The sequence below is a fragment of the Babylonia areolata genome, chromosome 9 (genome assembly GCF_041734735.1).
Source record: "Babylonia areolata isolate BAREFJ2019XMU chromosome 9, ASM4173473v1, whole genome shotgun sequence".
NCBI classification, from domain to species: Eukaryota; Metazoa; Mollusca; class Gastropoda; order Neogastropoda; family Buccinidae; genus Babylonia; species Babylonia areolata.
Genome location: NC_134884.1, coordinates 41,316,454 through 41,333,864, shown reverse-complemented (window position 1 = coordinate 41,333,864; position 17,411 = coordinate 41,316,454). Strand labels below are relative to the sequence as shown.

The following is a 17,411-nucleotide window of genomic DNA, read 5'->3' as shown; positions in this document are numbered from 1 at the left end:
AGCGAGAGAGTCTGTCGTTTGACTTTAGAGCTGTGAGTTGTTTTTGCATACTGCCACGTGATAACTTGTCCAGAACTACACCACGTGATCCTGCTTGTGGTTCGAGGAAACAGCGAGAGAGTCTGTCGTTTGACTTTAGAGCTGTGAGTTGTTTTTGCATACTGCCACGTGATAACTTGTCCAGAACTACACCACGTGATCCTGCTTGTGGTTCGAGGAAACAGCGAGAGAGTCTGTCGTTTGACTTTAGGGCTGTGAGTTGTTTTTGCATACTGCCACGTGATAACTTGTCCAGAACTACACCACGTGATCCTGCTTGTGGTTCGAGGAAACAGCGAGAGAGTCTGTCGTTGACTTTAGAGCTGTGAGTTGTTTTTGCATACTGCCACGTGATAACTTGTCCAGAACTACACCATGGGATCCTGCTTGTGGTTCGAGGAAACAGCGAGAGAGTCTGTCGTTTGACTTTAGGGCTGTGAGTTGTTTTTGCATACTGCCACGTGATAACTTGTCCAGAACTACACCACGTGATCCTGCTTGTGGTTCGAGGAAACAGCGAGAGAGTCTGCATCCATCCTGTGTCCTTTTGTTTCATTCCTCTCCTTTGTACTGTTTTTAAAAAATAATTTATTATTATTTTTTTTACATGTTCTCTTTGTGTTGATCTGTATGCATCTGTGATGATTTCGGTTTGTTTTTCGTTATACCTGGTTCCCTGGTGTTTGTTTATTTTTTGACAATGGTGAATGTGATGTGCTCCCCCCCCCCCCCCCCCCGTGATTTGCACCTGTGTGATTTGAGACTGTGATGGCGCCTGTGTCGATTAACATTTTTTTTTTTTTGTCACTTAGTCTTACGTATGTATATGTGAAGCTGTGTTGACTTTGGACATGTTTTGCGACACTTAGTCTTAGATTTGTGTGTTTTATTGTAAGGCACGGTGAGCCCCATCTGAGATGGGGGTACTGCGCTATATAAGCCTGTATTTCATTGTTATAATAATAATAATAATAATTCTTCTTTTTAGTCTTCTTCTTCTTCTCATTATCATTATCACACGAGGTATGAAGATAAAGACACACAGTTGAAATCAGTGATATTTCCGCTACCTGTACAGCTGGAAAACCGATGAAGAAGACGCGCGCGCACACACCCACACACACACACGCACACACACACACACGCACACACACACACACACACACACACACGCGCACACACACACACACACACACACACACACACACACACACACACACACGCGCGCACACACCCACACACACACGCACACACACACACACACACACACACACACACACACACACACACACACACACACACACACACACACACACAAGTCAAAGCATAAAAAAGAGGAAAATCGAACCACAATTGTACCCTTCACTTGGCACCCACACACAGCTGAAGAAAATAATGAGACAAAAACAGCAATCCTCCAAGACTGGACAAGATCCTCTTGTATAGAATAAGCCACATACAGAAGACACAGATGGAGGAGGAGGATGGTGATGACATGGATACTTATATAGCGCCTATCCTCGGTCGGAGACCAAGCTCTAAGCGCTCTACAAACTCGGGGTCATTTACACAACAGGCTGTCTACCTGGGTAGAGCCGACTGACGGCTGCTCATCTTTCGTTTCCTGTGTCATTCAATCGGATATCAGGCACGCACACACATACCCTCAGACAGACATGTAACATTTTACGTGTATGACCGTTTTGTGTATTTATCCGCCATGTAGGCAGCCATACTCCGTTTTTAGGGGTGTGCACGCTGGGTATGTTCTTGTTTCCATAACTCACCGAACATATGAAACATTGAACGGCGGTATTTTAATATGAATAGGAAATAATTAGAAACACGAGTGTTTTTTTCTTTTCTTTTCTTCCAATAGAGCGTGTGTTCTGAACGACAGCAGATCGAAACAGGGTGTATGGGTGACGAGTGTTGAGTATGAAACATGTGAGATCAGTAACAGATAGTTTTGACCGTTTGTTGTCCACGTTTGAATAAATGTTGGAAAAAAAAGTTGGCTTCGTTTTATCATTCGTGTTGGCTCAAGACTGAGTGTGAAATCTGATATCAGTAATCAGTCGCGTCACATCACTGCATATTACGGACACCAGTGGATTCCAATAAAGAACAGAAATGGCAATGCCAATATCCACCTTTCCCTTCATTTATTTTTGAGTTAAAATGAATAAATGGTTGGGAGGATGGAAGCAGATTTTGCCATTTTGATGCACGTATCCAGATACATTGCAGTGCAAAAGAAAAAAAAACGATAAGAAAACTTAGATAAGTTTCAGTTTCAGTTTTCAGTAGCTCAAGGAGGCGTCACTGCGTTCGGACTAATCCATATACGCTACGCCACATCTGCCAAGCAGATGCCTGACCAGCAGCGTAGCCCAACGCGCTAACTTAGATAAATAGGTCTGTAAATGTGTAATCAAATACATACATGGATTCCAGGATGTGAACAGATTTAGCCATCATACCAGCACCAGCATTTGTATTACGTCGCCCGCAAGCAGGATTTCGATTTTCTGCCTGACTTTGAAATCCACCAGAACAGAGCAAAACTAATGACAGTTTGAAGAGGGAGTTCTAGCGATCTCTGACCGTTCTCCATACCCTCTCACTGTTCTCATTGTCATTCGTTTCTTTTTCCTTCTTTGTAGAATTATTCTCTGAATTCATTTATGCATCCTTTTAGACCTGAAGCCCAGGTTCAAGAGAATTCTCATAAAGAATTCAATTTTAAGTCGTGCCGATTTATCGGAATGGCCTATTTCGCGTTATCGGCAGTGTTTTTTGTCGATTTTACGTGACAGGCAAATGACTGCCTATTCCTCGAAATTGGTAACGATTTATCGAATGTGTGGAAGAGCTTTCAAAATTTTCCAGTCGGCAGTTCATTCCACGAAATCGGCAACCAGTTAACTGAAATGAGCAATTTTGCCCTTCATGGTACGGACCCGCGGGTACAGTTTACCTTGCAGGTTAAGTTATCATCGTTTTCGAGACACACGAAGTGCACTCAAACAGCTAACCCATCGTCTATATATATATATATATATATATATATATAAATCTCGGGCATTCCCTTCTGCACGTACCCTTTTACTTCTGATGGCACTACAGTTCCTTCCTTTCGTTCACGATGGCGGCGAAACAATTAAGAAAGGGTAAGTACATACTCTAAGTTACTTGACAGTTGGCATTCCTTGACAGCTTGTGTAAGATCTTAAGAAATGAATGATAATACTCCATGATGATAACCAGCTTATGTATAATCCAGCTGCTTGGGTGTTTCTGTCTATCAGACTATTCATGTTGTTTTTTTTCTTTATAAATGTCCATTAAGATGTTGTTGTTATTGTTGTTGTAAAATGTCAACCTATCAAAACGGAATAAAAAAAAATGTTTAAAAAAATATATATGTATTCATATCTTACATATTTCAATGTTTTAAGAAAAGCACGCCACATATTTCAGGTCAACGATCCCTCATCCTTTGAAAATAAAAAGTCTTTTGTCACAAAAAAAAAAAAAGAAAAAAAAAGAAGAAAAAGAAAGGGTAACTACAGGTGGTGGAAGAGCACCAAAGCTATTTGCACGTAGTAATTCGTGTTCCACTTCTTGTATAATGCCCCGAATATGTCTTCATCAAGAACGAAATTTGTTGACAATTATACTCAACGTCATCGAAATTATAGAACAGGTTTTCCCAGTCGCTAAAAAACAGTCTCTCCGCAAAGCACGCCTGTTTTCCGTCAACGAAAACAACGCAACAAAAACATCCGCCACGTTGACCTCCTGTTCGGGGCAGTCACCCATGATGGCAGTTTGTAAAGGGTGAATTTACCTTTGGGTTTGAAGACCCGTGGGTAGATTCAAGTGTTCCTGAATACCGGATACTGCTTACCCTCGGGGGGTTTGTCTTCCTTCATGTAGATTTGCCCGCAGGAAGGTACACCTTTACCCCACAGGCACGATGGTTTCTTGAATACGGCCCCAGGCCATTCGTTTATTCATTTATTGTCTGTTCATTTCGTGCGCAGATTGGACTATTCAGCCATCTGCACATTCACAGATAGATTCATGAGCATCCCCCCCCTCCCCCACCACCAGCCTCTTCCGATCCCCCAGCTGGATGACAACGATGGTCATCATCGATCTCGATGGACACACACCACCACTATTGTCTGTTCATCTAAGATGATGATATCAGACAGCCCCAGGCCTGCGTGGAATCGGCAACTTCAGTTCAGTACACACACACACACACACACACACACACACACACACACGCACGCACGCACACACAACAAAACTGACTTTCTGATCTGTCACCAGCATGCTTTCTTAAATTTCCCCCGGTCTGGTAATGCACAATTCAATATATATATATACAGTCAAACCAGCTATTTTAAACTGTTCAAAGTTCAAGTCTTGCTTGCTTCCCTTGATTTTAGGATCGTGAAAGGAGGTTTGTGAATTTGGTCGGCAGCGGAGCGCGAAGAGAAGAAAGGGTGCGGAAATAGCCAGAAATAGCTGGTGTTTGACTGGTTCTTGGAAACGGATATTCATTAACTCTCTCCATACGAACGGCGAAAGAGACGACGTTAACAGCGTTTCACCCCAATTACCACCATCAAAATATTGCAAGCGGAAGGCTCTTATACTGAAGAGGTGAATGTTGACAAAGAATACCACAATTCTGACGACGGAAGCTAAAGGTTCGTTGAGACACCCACTGGACATCCGAGGGGTCTGTGTAGAGGAGAAGAGAGGACTGGTCGTACTGAGTGAGTTAAAGGTATCAGGAAGAGGTCGAAACAGACAGACGTCACACTGTGAAATGTGTGTGGCGAGAACTCTTCGAAGTGGGGCGGAACACGAACCCTTCGCAATTACACCCTGTTCGCAGTTAGGCCCACCTACCCTGGAGCGGTCATATTATCAACATGCCCAAACAATCCGGATTTTCCTAATATATTTGTTCAATATTTTGTTTCAACTATTATACGCGCAATATAGGAATTTGATATATAATGATCACGTTTGAGCAAGGTTTCTTATTCCGGAATAATTTATCCTAATTTGCGTGTCGGTTTGGAATACGTATCTTTTAATTCATCATAGAATGCTATGTTTTTTGTAAGCCCTTTTAACCTGCCATTTAACAGTATATAGTGATAAACGTATAACAATATTTCTTAACCTTTTCAGAAAAAAAATTCTGTCTTCCGACACCATGCTGTGAACTGACAGAGACAGGACAGATGTTGTGATATTCTGTCGTTTTGGACGAGAGGTAATTAACATATATTTTGTTTTTTGATCGTTCAGTGACACACACACACACACACACACACGCGCGCGCGCGCGCGCGCACACACACACACAAACACACACACACACACAGAGAACTCAGAACTCAGAAATAATTTAACGTATGGCCATCGACCTGTATACATATGGATGCATATGTTGTACACACACTCACACATATGAAAGCCAAATCTTGAGTTGGATGAACAACACAATTTAGAAAGAATAAACTGATAATATAACCAAAACTAACTAATAATCTAAGAGAGAGAGAGAGAGAGAGAGAGAGAGAGCTCAGACATGTCAACAGACGATCTGTTGTATTTGGTGTTGTCACAAGAGATACTGGATACTGTGTGAAATTCGGGCTGCTCTCCCCAGGGAGAGCACGTCGCTACACTCACAGCGCCACCCTTTTTTTTTTTTTTTTGTCTGCCTGCAGTTTTATTTGTTTTCCTATCGAAATGGATTTTTCTACAGAATTTTACCGGGGACAATCCTTTTGTTGCCGTGGATTTTTTTTTTACTTGCGTTAAATGCAAGCTGCACACCGGACCTCGGTTTATCGTCTCATCCGAATGACTAGCGCCCAGACCACCACTCAAGGTCTAGTGGAGGGGGAGAAAATACTGGCGACTGCCGGTGTGATTCGAAACAATGCGCTCAGATTCTCTCGCTTCGTAGGCGGACGCGTTACCTCCAGGCCATCACCGGCTGACTGGATGAGGACCGCGGAGAAGAGCGGAGCGCTGTGACTGCCTCACGCACCCCACGACACGCGAGCATCTAAAGTATGTCTGCTAGAGGCTGACATGGACGCATAAACTATGAAACATAGGTTGGTATTAACGAAGAGATTGACTGACAGCCTCCCCCACACGTCCTTGGTAGATCTTGTTCTTTATCAGCAAGGCAAGTCAACCGGCCAGTCAGCCGAGCAGGCAGGTATGCAAGCAAGCAAGCAAGCAAGCAAGCAAACAAGCAAGCAAGCAAAGAGACGCCAACGAACAGGTATGTTATCAGCTATTGCTCAAGAATACCTTGCGAAACGTCACAATCCACAAGTCCTCTTGCAACACTCACCTCCCCTCCCCCCCCCCAAAAAAAAACAAAACAAAAACCAAACAAAAAAACAACAACAACAACAAACAAAAAACAAAACAAAACGACATTCCTCTTCCCCCCCCCCCCATACCCTCCCCCCACCCCCCAACAAAAAAACCCACAAAAAACATCACAACCAACAACAACAAAAACAAAAACAAATTAAAACAAAGCGGAAGACAGACAGTGAAAACAACCCGCTTTCCATTTCTGGACCCTTAATGGCTAATAAACACGAACCTCTTTTACGTATGTTCATACATTCATTGTTGCTTTATAGCTCGCTTACCACGGAATAGGCCGAGCGAGGTGGAATGCTTTAGTTAAATCGCACGCTGGGAAAGGGCTGTCGCCACAAATCATCGGCCATCGGCATTCACTGTGCAGTCAGGTGGGATCATCTATGGGTTTTATTTGGTGTGTGTGTGTGTGTGTGTGTGTGTGTGTGTGTGTGTGTGTGTGTGTGTGCACCAGACAAGGAAGAGACTGTTCTAGATCGGATTCAGTCCCGTATCCTCTTTTCAGGTTTGCCCCCCCCCCCCCGCCCCCCCCCTCGCGCCCCACCACCACTACCTCATCCTCCCCTATCCCCCCCCACCCACCTTATCCTTGTCCCCCCCCTCCCCAATCCCTAACCACTTCCCCCTCCTTCCTTATCCCCACCCCACCCCCCAAAACCATTGCCCTTCACCTTCCCCCATTTCTAACCCCCTTTCCCCCCTCCTGCCATGTCCACACCCCAATCCCCCTCAGCCTTGTACTTCACCCCCCCCCCCATTCCTCACCCCCTTTCCCCCCTCCTGCCATATCCCCAACCTCCAAAGTCGTGTCCTTCACCTTCCCCCATCCCTAACCATTTCGTCTCTCCTCCCATAACCACAACCCGATCACCCTCAGCCTTGTACTTCATCCTAACACACACACACACACACACACACAGAGAAATACACACACACGCACGCACGCACGCACGCACACACGCAGACCCTATGTCTTTGATCATGAAGGGCATTCCAGCAACAACACAAGCAGAGGTCGTTCCGCCCAGAAGTTGACAGGACTCTTTTCCAAAGGTACGGTCTCAAAAGCCATGCATTGAGGCTGCAAGGTTTGTTTTGAATACAGCTGAATATACGTGGAAAAAGCAGAAATCCAGGAAGTGTCTCTACTCGTAAACACGTACCCGCGTGCGCACCCGTATACTCACACATACCCGCCGTCACACACACGCTGACACACACGCTCATGAACTGAACACACACTGACACACATACACGCGCGCGCACGCACACGTACACACACACACACATGCATACACACACACACACATACACACGCACACAGGCACACACACTCACGAACGCACACACATGCACGCACGTGAGCGTACACGCACACACGCGTGCGTGCACACACACACACACACACACACACACACACACACACACACACACACACACACACACACACACACACCAGAAGAAATGTAGATAAACAGCTGATGAAGAATGAAAAGCTCCATCTTATTCACAATGGAAATGTATCAGTCTTTTTTTTTTCTTTCAACATCGTACATTCAGTTTATTATAGGAGGAGAGAAAAATGTCAAGTGTAAGATATGCACGCATGCGCAACAAAACGACTCTTCAGCCACGAAGTCAAAGACACGACAGAACGCTTAGCAACACGCAAACAACCCGACGCTGGGTTCCTGTTGTTGTTGTTGTCCACTGTGATTATTGATTGTAATGATGGTTTGCCCTAGGTTGACAACTTAACATGGTTTGTCTATATACATGTTGAATGACCGTGATTTTCTTGGGTTTTTTTTTTATTTTTATTTTTTTACACCACATATGAATTTCTCTTGTTGAGATAATAAAGTATTCTGTATTCTGTCCCGTTCGCGAGTATGTCAGCCGGCCAAACATTGTAACTGCTGTCAATACATCACACAATCACCCAACCCACCACCACCCGCCTCTCTGATCCTTTCTTCCCCTCTCCTCCTTTCCCTATGAACTTAAAAAACAACCCAATAAAGAAGAAGAAGAAGAAGGAAGAAGAAGAAAACAAAACAAAACAAAAAATCCACCTGAAACGACAAGGATGATTTTTTTTCTTAATATTTACACGCTTCAGGCCCGCCGGATTTAATCCCATGACAAGTACAGACACAGACACACACAGACACAGACAGACAGACAGACAGACAGACAGACAGACACACACACACACACACACACACACACACACACACACACACACACACACTGGGGCGCGCGCGCGCGTTTTGAGAAACTTCAACGGATGGAAATTTCTCGGAAAACAAAATCAATTCAAAATCAAACGTTGACTTTGCAAAACGGGTCATATCAATTCACTCAATAACAATCTATACACACACATTCACTTCTCACATAATACATAATTCAGAAACAAACAGAAAAGAAATTGACTGTTAAACTTTCCCCCTCACCTGTCCCAGCATGGGAAACGAATCAACCCAGTTCAGTTTAGGTCACACAAACAAAAATGACTATCTTATATATATATATATATATATATATATATATATATATATATATATATATATATATATATATATATATGTAATTATCTACTTGCAAGTTCAGTGTGTTCTCAAATTTGACAGTTATTATTCAGATAATTTCAAAACTTACACTGATGGCTCCATTCTTGAAAACTCTAATGCAAGGCCAGCAGGGGCAGTGGACAACATGGGGAAATGCACTCCAAAGGAACTTCAGCTGGAGCAATATGTGGAACATGGCCCCTCTGAGGATCAGCTTCATCCTAAGGTCTGTGTACGAACTCCTTCTCTCGAATACAAACTTGGTGAAATGATGACCCTGCGTGCCCACTTTGCCATGGCAAACAAACAGTGGAGCATGTCCCCACCTCATGCAAAGCGGCGTTGAGCCAAGGACGGTACACATGGAGGCACAACCAAGTGCTATTTGAAATTGCACACGTGGTGAGCACTGTCCAAGAAGCACCAACCCCACCAGAAGTTCCAGTAGAGTTCCGCTCGGCAGAAGGCAATAAAGACTGGCCAGGAACAGCATCCAAAGTTTCCAAAGCATGGAAACGTGGGCTGCTTGATGGTGTCGAAAATTGGGAATGCACAGTTGACCTACCAGAGGGGAAGAAACACCCAGAAATTATCAGCAAGAGCGGCATGAGACCTGACATAGTACTCCACTCCAAGGCAACGTGCTATACGAAAGCAGAATGGCGGAAGCCCACATCTACAAGACCGAGAAGTATGCTAGCCTAGCCAGCAGCCTGAGAGAATCTGGCTTCCAAGCCAAAGTCCTCGCCATACAGATTGGTGCAAGAGGCAAGAGGGTTTGTTGGCGCATCTGCCCACAGCCTCATGAAACAGCTGTCGATTTCTGGCAGAGAGAGGACACGGGCTCTCAAGGCAATGGCAGAAACAGCAGAAAAGAGTTCCAGCTGGATCTAGTCGAGGAGGAATGAAAGTAAACTTCATAAGGATTAAATTTCCCAACTCAAACTAGGCGTACGATGGCTCAGTGGTTAAAACGTCTGCCAGAAACGGTGACTCAGTTCTGAAGTGGCGACCATCCTAGAGGCGCGGGTTCGAACCTGCTGAGGACCAGGGGAAAAAAAGAAGAAAAGGCGGCAATACAAGGGCATCCAGGAGTCATGACCTGGGTGCGGCCCGGCCCCCTTAGAGTGTAAGGAGTTAAGGGCCGAAACACTTGACTGAGGGTGCTTCTTCTCTGAAGACCTTGTACTGTCAAGCTCTCCCTAGAGTTTCTTATCACTGGAACAGCGTCCTTAACACCAAACTGGTTGCAGTATTGGTGGTCCTAACTCACGCGTACCTTCTTCATTTCCCCCCAAAGCATATTTCAGGTTCTATTGTGCATTGATTCAGAGTTCAGTTTTATACGCCCTACAATCGTTCAAACCAGAATAACACGAATGCAGGTGATACTTGAAATCCACTACATTGTTCATTATTAGACTTTTTTTTCCCTCAAGGCCTGACTAAGCGCGTTGGGTTACGCTGCTGGTCAGGCATCTGCTTGGCAGATGTGGTGTAGCGTATATGGGTTTGTCCGAACGCAGTGACGCCTCCTTGAGCTACTGAAACTGAAACTGAAACTGACAATGAAATGTACCAATGTTACTTTCTGGTGGGAACATGTTCGTTGTGTGGGATAGCTTCAGACCAGTAGGCTGATGATGATGATGATGATGATGATGATGATGATGATGATGATGATATGAGTGCTTATACAGCGCCTATCCTTGATCGGAAACCAAACTCTAAGCGCTTTACAAACGCGGAGTCAGTTGCACAACAGGCTGCCAACCTGGGTGGAGCCGCCTGACAGCAGTCATTAGAGCACTAGTCATTCATTTTCTGTGTCATTCAACAGCACTAGTCATTCATTTTCTGTGTCATTCAACAGCACTAGTCATTCAACAGCACTAGTCATTCGTGTTCTGTGTCATTCAACAGCACTAGTCATTCATTTTCTGTGTCATTCAACAGCACTAGTCATTCATTGTCTTTGTCATTCAACAGCACTAGTCATTCGTGTTATGTGTCATTCAACGGCACTAGTCATTCATTTTCTGTGTCATTCAACAGCACTAGTCATTCATTTTCTGTGTCATTCAACAGCACTAGTCATTCGTGTTCTGTGTCATTCAACAGCACTAGTCATTCGTTGTCTGTGTCATTCAACAGCACTAGTCATTCATTGTCTGTGTCATTCAACAGCACTAGTCATTCATGTTCTGTGTCATTCAACAGCACTAGTCATTCGTTGTCTGTGTCATTCAACAGCACTAGTCATTCATTTTCTGTGTCATTCAACAGCACTAGTCATTCATTTTCTGTGTCATTCAACAGCACTAGTCATTCGTGTTATGTGTCATTCAACAGCACTAGTCATTCATTTTCTGTGTCATTAAACAGCACTAGTCATTCATTTTCTGTGTCATTCAACAGCACTAGTCATTCATTGTCTGTGTCATTCAACAGCACTAGTCATTCATTGTCTGTGTCATTCAACAGCACTAGTCATTCATTGTCTGTGTCATTCAACAGCACTAGTCATTCGTTCGTTTTCTGTGTCATTCAACAGCACTAGTCATTCATTTTCTGTGTCATTCAACAGCACTAGTCATTCGTGTTTTGTGTCATTCAACAGCACTAGTCATTCATTGTCTGTGTCATTCAACAGCACTAGTCATTCATTTTCTGTGTCATTCAACAGCACTAGTCATTCGTGTTCTGTGTCATTCAACAGCACTAGTCATTCGTTTTCTGTGTCATTCAACAGCACTAGTCATTCATTTTCTTGTGTCATTCAACAGCACTAGTCATTCATTGTCTGTGTCATTAAACAGCACTAGTCATTCGTTGTCTGTGTCATTCAACAGCACTAGTCATTCGTGTTATGTGTCATTCAACAGCACTAGTCATTCATTTTCTGTGTCATTAAACAGCACTAGTCATTCATTTTCTGTGTCATTCAACAGCACTAGTCATTCATTGTCTTTGTCATTCAACAGCACTAGTCATTCGTGTTATGTGTCATTCAACGGCACTAGTCATTCATTTTCTGTGTCATTAAACAGCACTAGTCATTCATTTTCTGTGTTATTCAACAGCACTAGTCATTCGTTTTCTGTGTCATTCAACAGCACTAGTCATTCATTGTCTGTGTCATTCAACAGCACTAGTCATTCATTGTCTGTGTCATTCAACAGCACTAGTCATTCATTTTCTGTGTCATTCAACAGCACTAGTCATTCATTTTCTGTGTCATTCAACAGCACTAGTCATTCGTGTTATGTGTCATTCAACAGCACTAGTCATTCATTTTCTGTGTCATTAAACAGCACTAGTCATTCATTTTCTGTGTCATTCAACAGCACTAGTCATTCATTGTCTGTGTCATTCAACAGCACTAGTCATTCATTGTCTGTGTCATTCAACAGCACTAGTCATTCGTTCGTTTTCTGTGTCATTCAACAGCACTAGTCATTCATTTTCTGTGTCATTCAACAGCACTAGTCATTCGTGTTTTGTGTCATTCAACAGCACTAGTCATTCATTTTCTGTGTCATTAAACAGCACTAGTCATTCGTTGTCTGTGTCATTCAACAGCACTAGTCATTCATTGTCTGTGTCATTCAACAGCACTAGTCATTCATTTTCTGTGTCATTCAACAGCACTAGTCATTCGTGTTCTGTGTCATTCAACAGCACGAGTCATTCGTGTTCTGTGTCATTCAACAGCACTAGTCATTCGTGTTATGTGTCATTCAACAGCACTAGTCATTCATTTTCTGTGTCATTAAACAGCACTAGTCATTCATTTTCTGTGTCATTCAACAGCACTAGTCATTCGTGTTCTGTGTCATTCAACAGCACGAGTCATTCGTGTTCTGTGTCATTCAACAGCACTAGTCATTCGTGTTATGTGTCATTCAACAGCACTAGTCATTCGTTTTCTGTGTCATTCAACAGCACTAGTCATTCGTGTTATGTGTCATTCAACAGCACTAGTCATTCATTTTCTGTGTCATTCAACAGCACTAGTCATTCGTGTTCTGTGTCATTCAACAGCACTAGTCATTCGTTGTCTGTGTCATTCAACAGCACTAGTCATTCATTTTCTGTGTCATTCAACAGCACTAGTCATTCATTTTCTGTGTCATTCAACAGCACTAGTCATTCGTGTTCTGTGTCATTCAACAGCACTAGTCATTCATTCGTGTTCTGTGTCATTCAACAGCACTAGTCATTCGTGTTCTGTGTCATTCAACAGCACTAGTCATTCGTTTTCTGTGTCATTCAACAGCACTAGTCATTCGTTTCCTGTGTCTTTCAACCAAGTTTCAGTTACACACACATGCACACTCATATAGACACGTACCATTTTACGTGTGTGACCGTCATTTTTATTTACCCCGCCTTTTTGGCACCAACCGTTTCAACGATTACATTCTTCTTACAGCACTAGTCATTCGTTTCCTGTGTCATTCAACAGCACTAGTCATTCGTGTTCTGTGTCATTCAACAGCACTAGTCATTCATGCTCTGTGTCATTCAACACCACTAGTCATTCATGTTCTGTGTCATTCAACAGCACTAGTCATTCATTCGTTTTCTGTGTCATTCAACAGCACTAGTCATTCGTGTTCTGTGTCATTCAACAGCACTAGTCATTCATGTTCTGTGTCATTCAACAGCACTAGTCATTCATTTTCTGTGTCATTCAACAGCACTAGTCATTCGTTTCCTGTGTCATTCAACAGCACTAGTCATTCGTGTTATGTGTCATTCAACAGCACTAGTCATTCATGTTCTGTGTCATTCAACAGCACTAGTCATTCATTCGTTTCCTGTGTCATTCAACAGCACTAGTCATTCGTGTTCTGTGTCATTCAACAGCACTAGTCATTCATTTTCTGTGTCATTCAACAGCACTAGTCATTCATTTTCTGTGTCATTCAACAGCACTAGTCATTCATTTTCTGTGTCATTCAACAGCACTAGTCATTCATTTTCTGTGTCATTCAACAGCACTAGTCATTCATGTTCTGTGTCATTCAACAGCACTAGTCATTCGTGTTCTGTGTCATTCAACAGCACTAGTCATTCGTGTTCTGTGTCATTCAACAGCACTAGTCATTCATTCGTGTTCTGTGTCATTCAACAGCACTAGTCATTCATGTTCTGTGTCATTCAACAGCACTAGTCATTCATTTTCTGTGTCATTCAACAGCACTAGTCATTCGTGTTCTGTGTCATTCAACAGCACTAGTCATTCATTTTCTGTGTCATTCAACAGCACTAGTCATTCATGTTCTGTGTCATTCAACAGCACTAGTCATTCGTTTCCTGTGTCATTCAACAGCACTAGTCATTCATTTTCTGTGTCATTCAACAGCACTAGTCATTCGTTTCCTGTGTCATTCAACAGCACTAGTCATTCGTTTCCTGTGTCATTCAACCAAGTTTCAGTTACACACACATGCACACTCATATAGACACGTACCATTTTACGTGTGTGACCTTCATTTTCATTTACGCCGCCTTTTTGGCACTAACCGTTTCAACGATTACATTCGAATGTGACAATTCTTCTTCTTTTTTTTTTTTTTTAAACAGAAACGTCAGCAGCCAACAGGATGTTTGACGAGAAAACAAAATACCTCCCCAGTTGATATGAAAATTAGCGATGCATCTTCCTCGTTCCCTCTCTTCCCCCCCCCCTCTCTTTGTCCCTCTCCCTCTCTCTCTTCCTAGATCCTCTCTTCTTTTTCTCTCTTCATTTTTTCTTGTGCTTTTTTTTTATATGTGTATTTTTTAAAAAAAAATTTTTTTGTACCGCAGGGCTGGGTGGAAAAAAATCGTTCTTGTTATTGTGCTTATCCCAATACCCTGGGGAAAAAAATTCCATTAGCTGGTTGGTTGGCTGGTTCTCTCTCTCTCTCTCTCTCTCTCTCTCTCTCTCTCTCTCTCTGTGTGTGTGTGTGTGTGTGTGTGTGTGTGTGTGTGTGTGTGTATGTGTGTGTGTGCGCGCGCGCGCTCGCCAAGTGTTTTGTAAAGCTGCATCATGAAAATGCATATTAACATATTTATTGTTGATATCGCGGCGAGTGGGTACAGTATTATGCCCCGGATGCTTTTTTTTTTTTTTTTTCAAAACCATTTTTGTGTAAACATTGCATGAAAGAACCACGTGGTTATGTGCTAGGGGAGAGGGGATACTTTGAGCGGCGGGAGGCGGTTGCTGGTAGGAGGTGGGGGTAGGGAGGTGGGGAGAGAGAAGGGTGGTGACGGGAGGGAAAGTGGGGGCACGGGGAGGTGGTGTGTGTGTGTGTGTGTGTGTGTGTGTGTGTGTGTGTGCGTGTGTGTGTGTGTGTGTGTGTGTGTGTGTGTTTAGGACAGGGTGGTCTGATCGAATTGGGCAATTCACTCATAAATCATCATAACAATACAATTCTGCCAGACTAACCGGACCTCGGAACACTGAGCACGTAGCACGAAATTCCCCCAAGTTTTTTCCACACCCAGGTCCTTCTTCCTAGCTGCTTTCTATAAAAGCTGTGGAAAGGCCGCTCTTCCCCAAGAGGCGACGGAGGACTCCCGATACCTGATCACCAGAAGAAGAGCAAAGCATCACTTCCACCACCCTCTGCGATCTCTGCCACTGCCCGGTTTTCCCAGCCAGACCCCAATCCAAGGTTCTCGCTGCTCCAAGACATCTCCAGCCAGGCCCCAATCCAAGGTTCTCGCTGCTCCAAGACATCTCCAGCCAGACCCCAATCCAAGGTTCTCGCTGCTCCAAGACATCTCCAGCCAGGCCCCAATCCAAGGTTCTCGCTGCTCCAAGACATCTCCAGCCAGGCCCCAATCCAAGGTTCTCGCTGATCCAAGGCATCCGAAGTAACTGCTTTCAGCCATGACGAAACTGTTTCTGGTGAGTCGTTGCTCATCTTGATCAATGGATAGGGGCTTCCTTAGCTAGGGAGTTTTTTTTTTTTTTTTTTTTTTTTTTTTTTTTTGTCGAGGGTTTCCTCTGGAGTGGCAGTCAGTTCTAGGGGGTGACTCTTGGCGTGCAGCGTGATGTAATATGGTAACAGTCTCTACATGGGTGCATAACTGTATTGTAGCCTTGCTACATATGCATGTCTTTATCACAAATCATTTGATTTGATTTGATATAGATACGTATGTAGCATCTATCCTCGGTCAGAGACCAAGCTCTAAGTGCTTCACAAACTCGGGAACTTTCACACATCAGGCTGTCTACCTGAGTAGAGCCGACTGACGGCTGCCATCGGGCGCTCATCATTCGTTTCCTGTGTCATTCAAAAAAGTATGATTAAGCAAATGAATAAACTGGAGAAGAGGAGGTGTGTGTGGATTGATGGGTGGGTGGGTGGATGAGGAAAGATGTGCCGGCCATACAGCATGGTGGTACAAAGGGGTGGTTTTGTTCTGGCGTCTGTTGACAGTGGTGTCTTCTGCTGCTGGCCACGGCTTACGTCAGTCAGCCAGCAGCTGTGGCCCCCGCTGAGGAAGACACTGATGACGGCATGACTGAGGACGACGTGAGGACCATGGTTCAATCCGACGATGGCAGCCTGGTCAAGGAGGTAAACATTGCTGTGCTGTGACTTTAGTTAATTCATCAATTGATGAGGATTTCGCCTGTATATAGTCAGTTTGGTTTTAAAAAAAAGTATATATTTTTTTACAGTTCGTACCAAAGGAGCGGGTTGTTATCTACTGTGAGACAAATATAATTATACTGATTTGATGGGAACTGTTTTCTTCTTTGTGTCTTTTGCTTAAAAAGTACAAAAACAAACACAAAAACAACACACACACACACACACACACACACACACACACACACACACACACACACACACACACACAAATACACACAGCAACAAAACAAACACCCAAAACACACACTTATGAACATCACCACCACCGCCACCACTACCAAAAGTTTTACTTGTTTGCATTGCACATCCAAGAAAAAGTGTTACCTTTATACTTTGTGGTTGTGTAGTTTCAATTATCTGCCAAATATATAAGCATCTTTAAATTTATTTATGCCATCCTTTTGTATCATATATGATCTGAAAAAGAATTCTGAAGGTAGACATTCAGTTGGTGAAATATATATCTCGAAAAGAAAAGAAGGCTGACAGATCTATTAAATGGAGTATCCAGCACTTATGGGAAAACTATCAGTAGCATCAATAATAGTAATGATGACGATGATAATAATAATAATAATAATAATGACAATAATGTACTCATCTGTAGCGCCGTTCCTTCACGGTGAAGCTCAAGGCGCTTAGCAAATTACATATAACGAGAAAGGAACAAATATCATGTTATAAAG

General features: G+C 43.3%; 1 protein-coding gene across 1 annotated transcript in view; it reads left to right on the top strand.

Annotated features, from left to right (window-relative positions):
• Positions 1-15,828: 15,828 nt before the first annotated feature.
• Positions 15,829-17,411, top strand: part of LOC143285872 (uncharacterized) — a 9,317-nt gene continuing 7,734 nt past the window's right edge. Inside the window, exons 1-2 of the mRNA XM_076593312.1 lie at positions 15,829-15,968; positions 16,507-16,647. Coding sequence (XP_076449427.1) covers positions 15,951-15,968; positions 16,507-16,647 — 159 coding nt within the window. The 5' untranslated portion in view covers positions 15,829-15,950. The remainder of the gene's footprint in view (positions 15,969-16,506; positions 16,648-17,411) is intronic.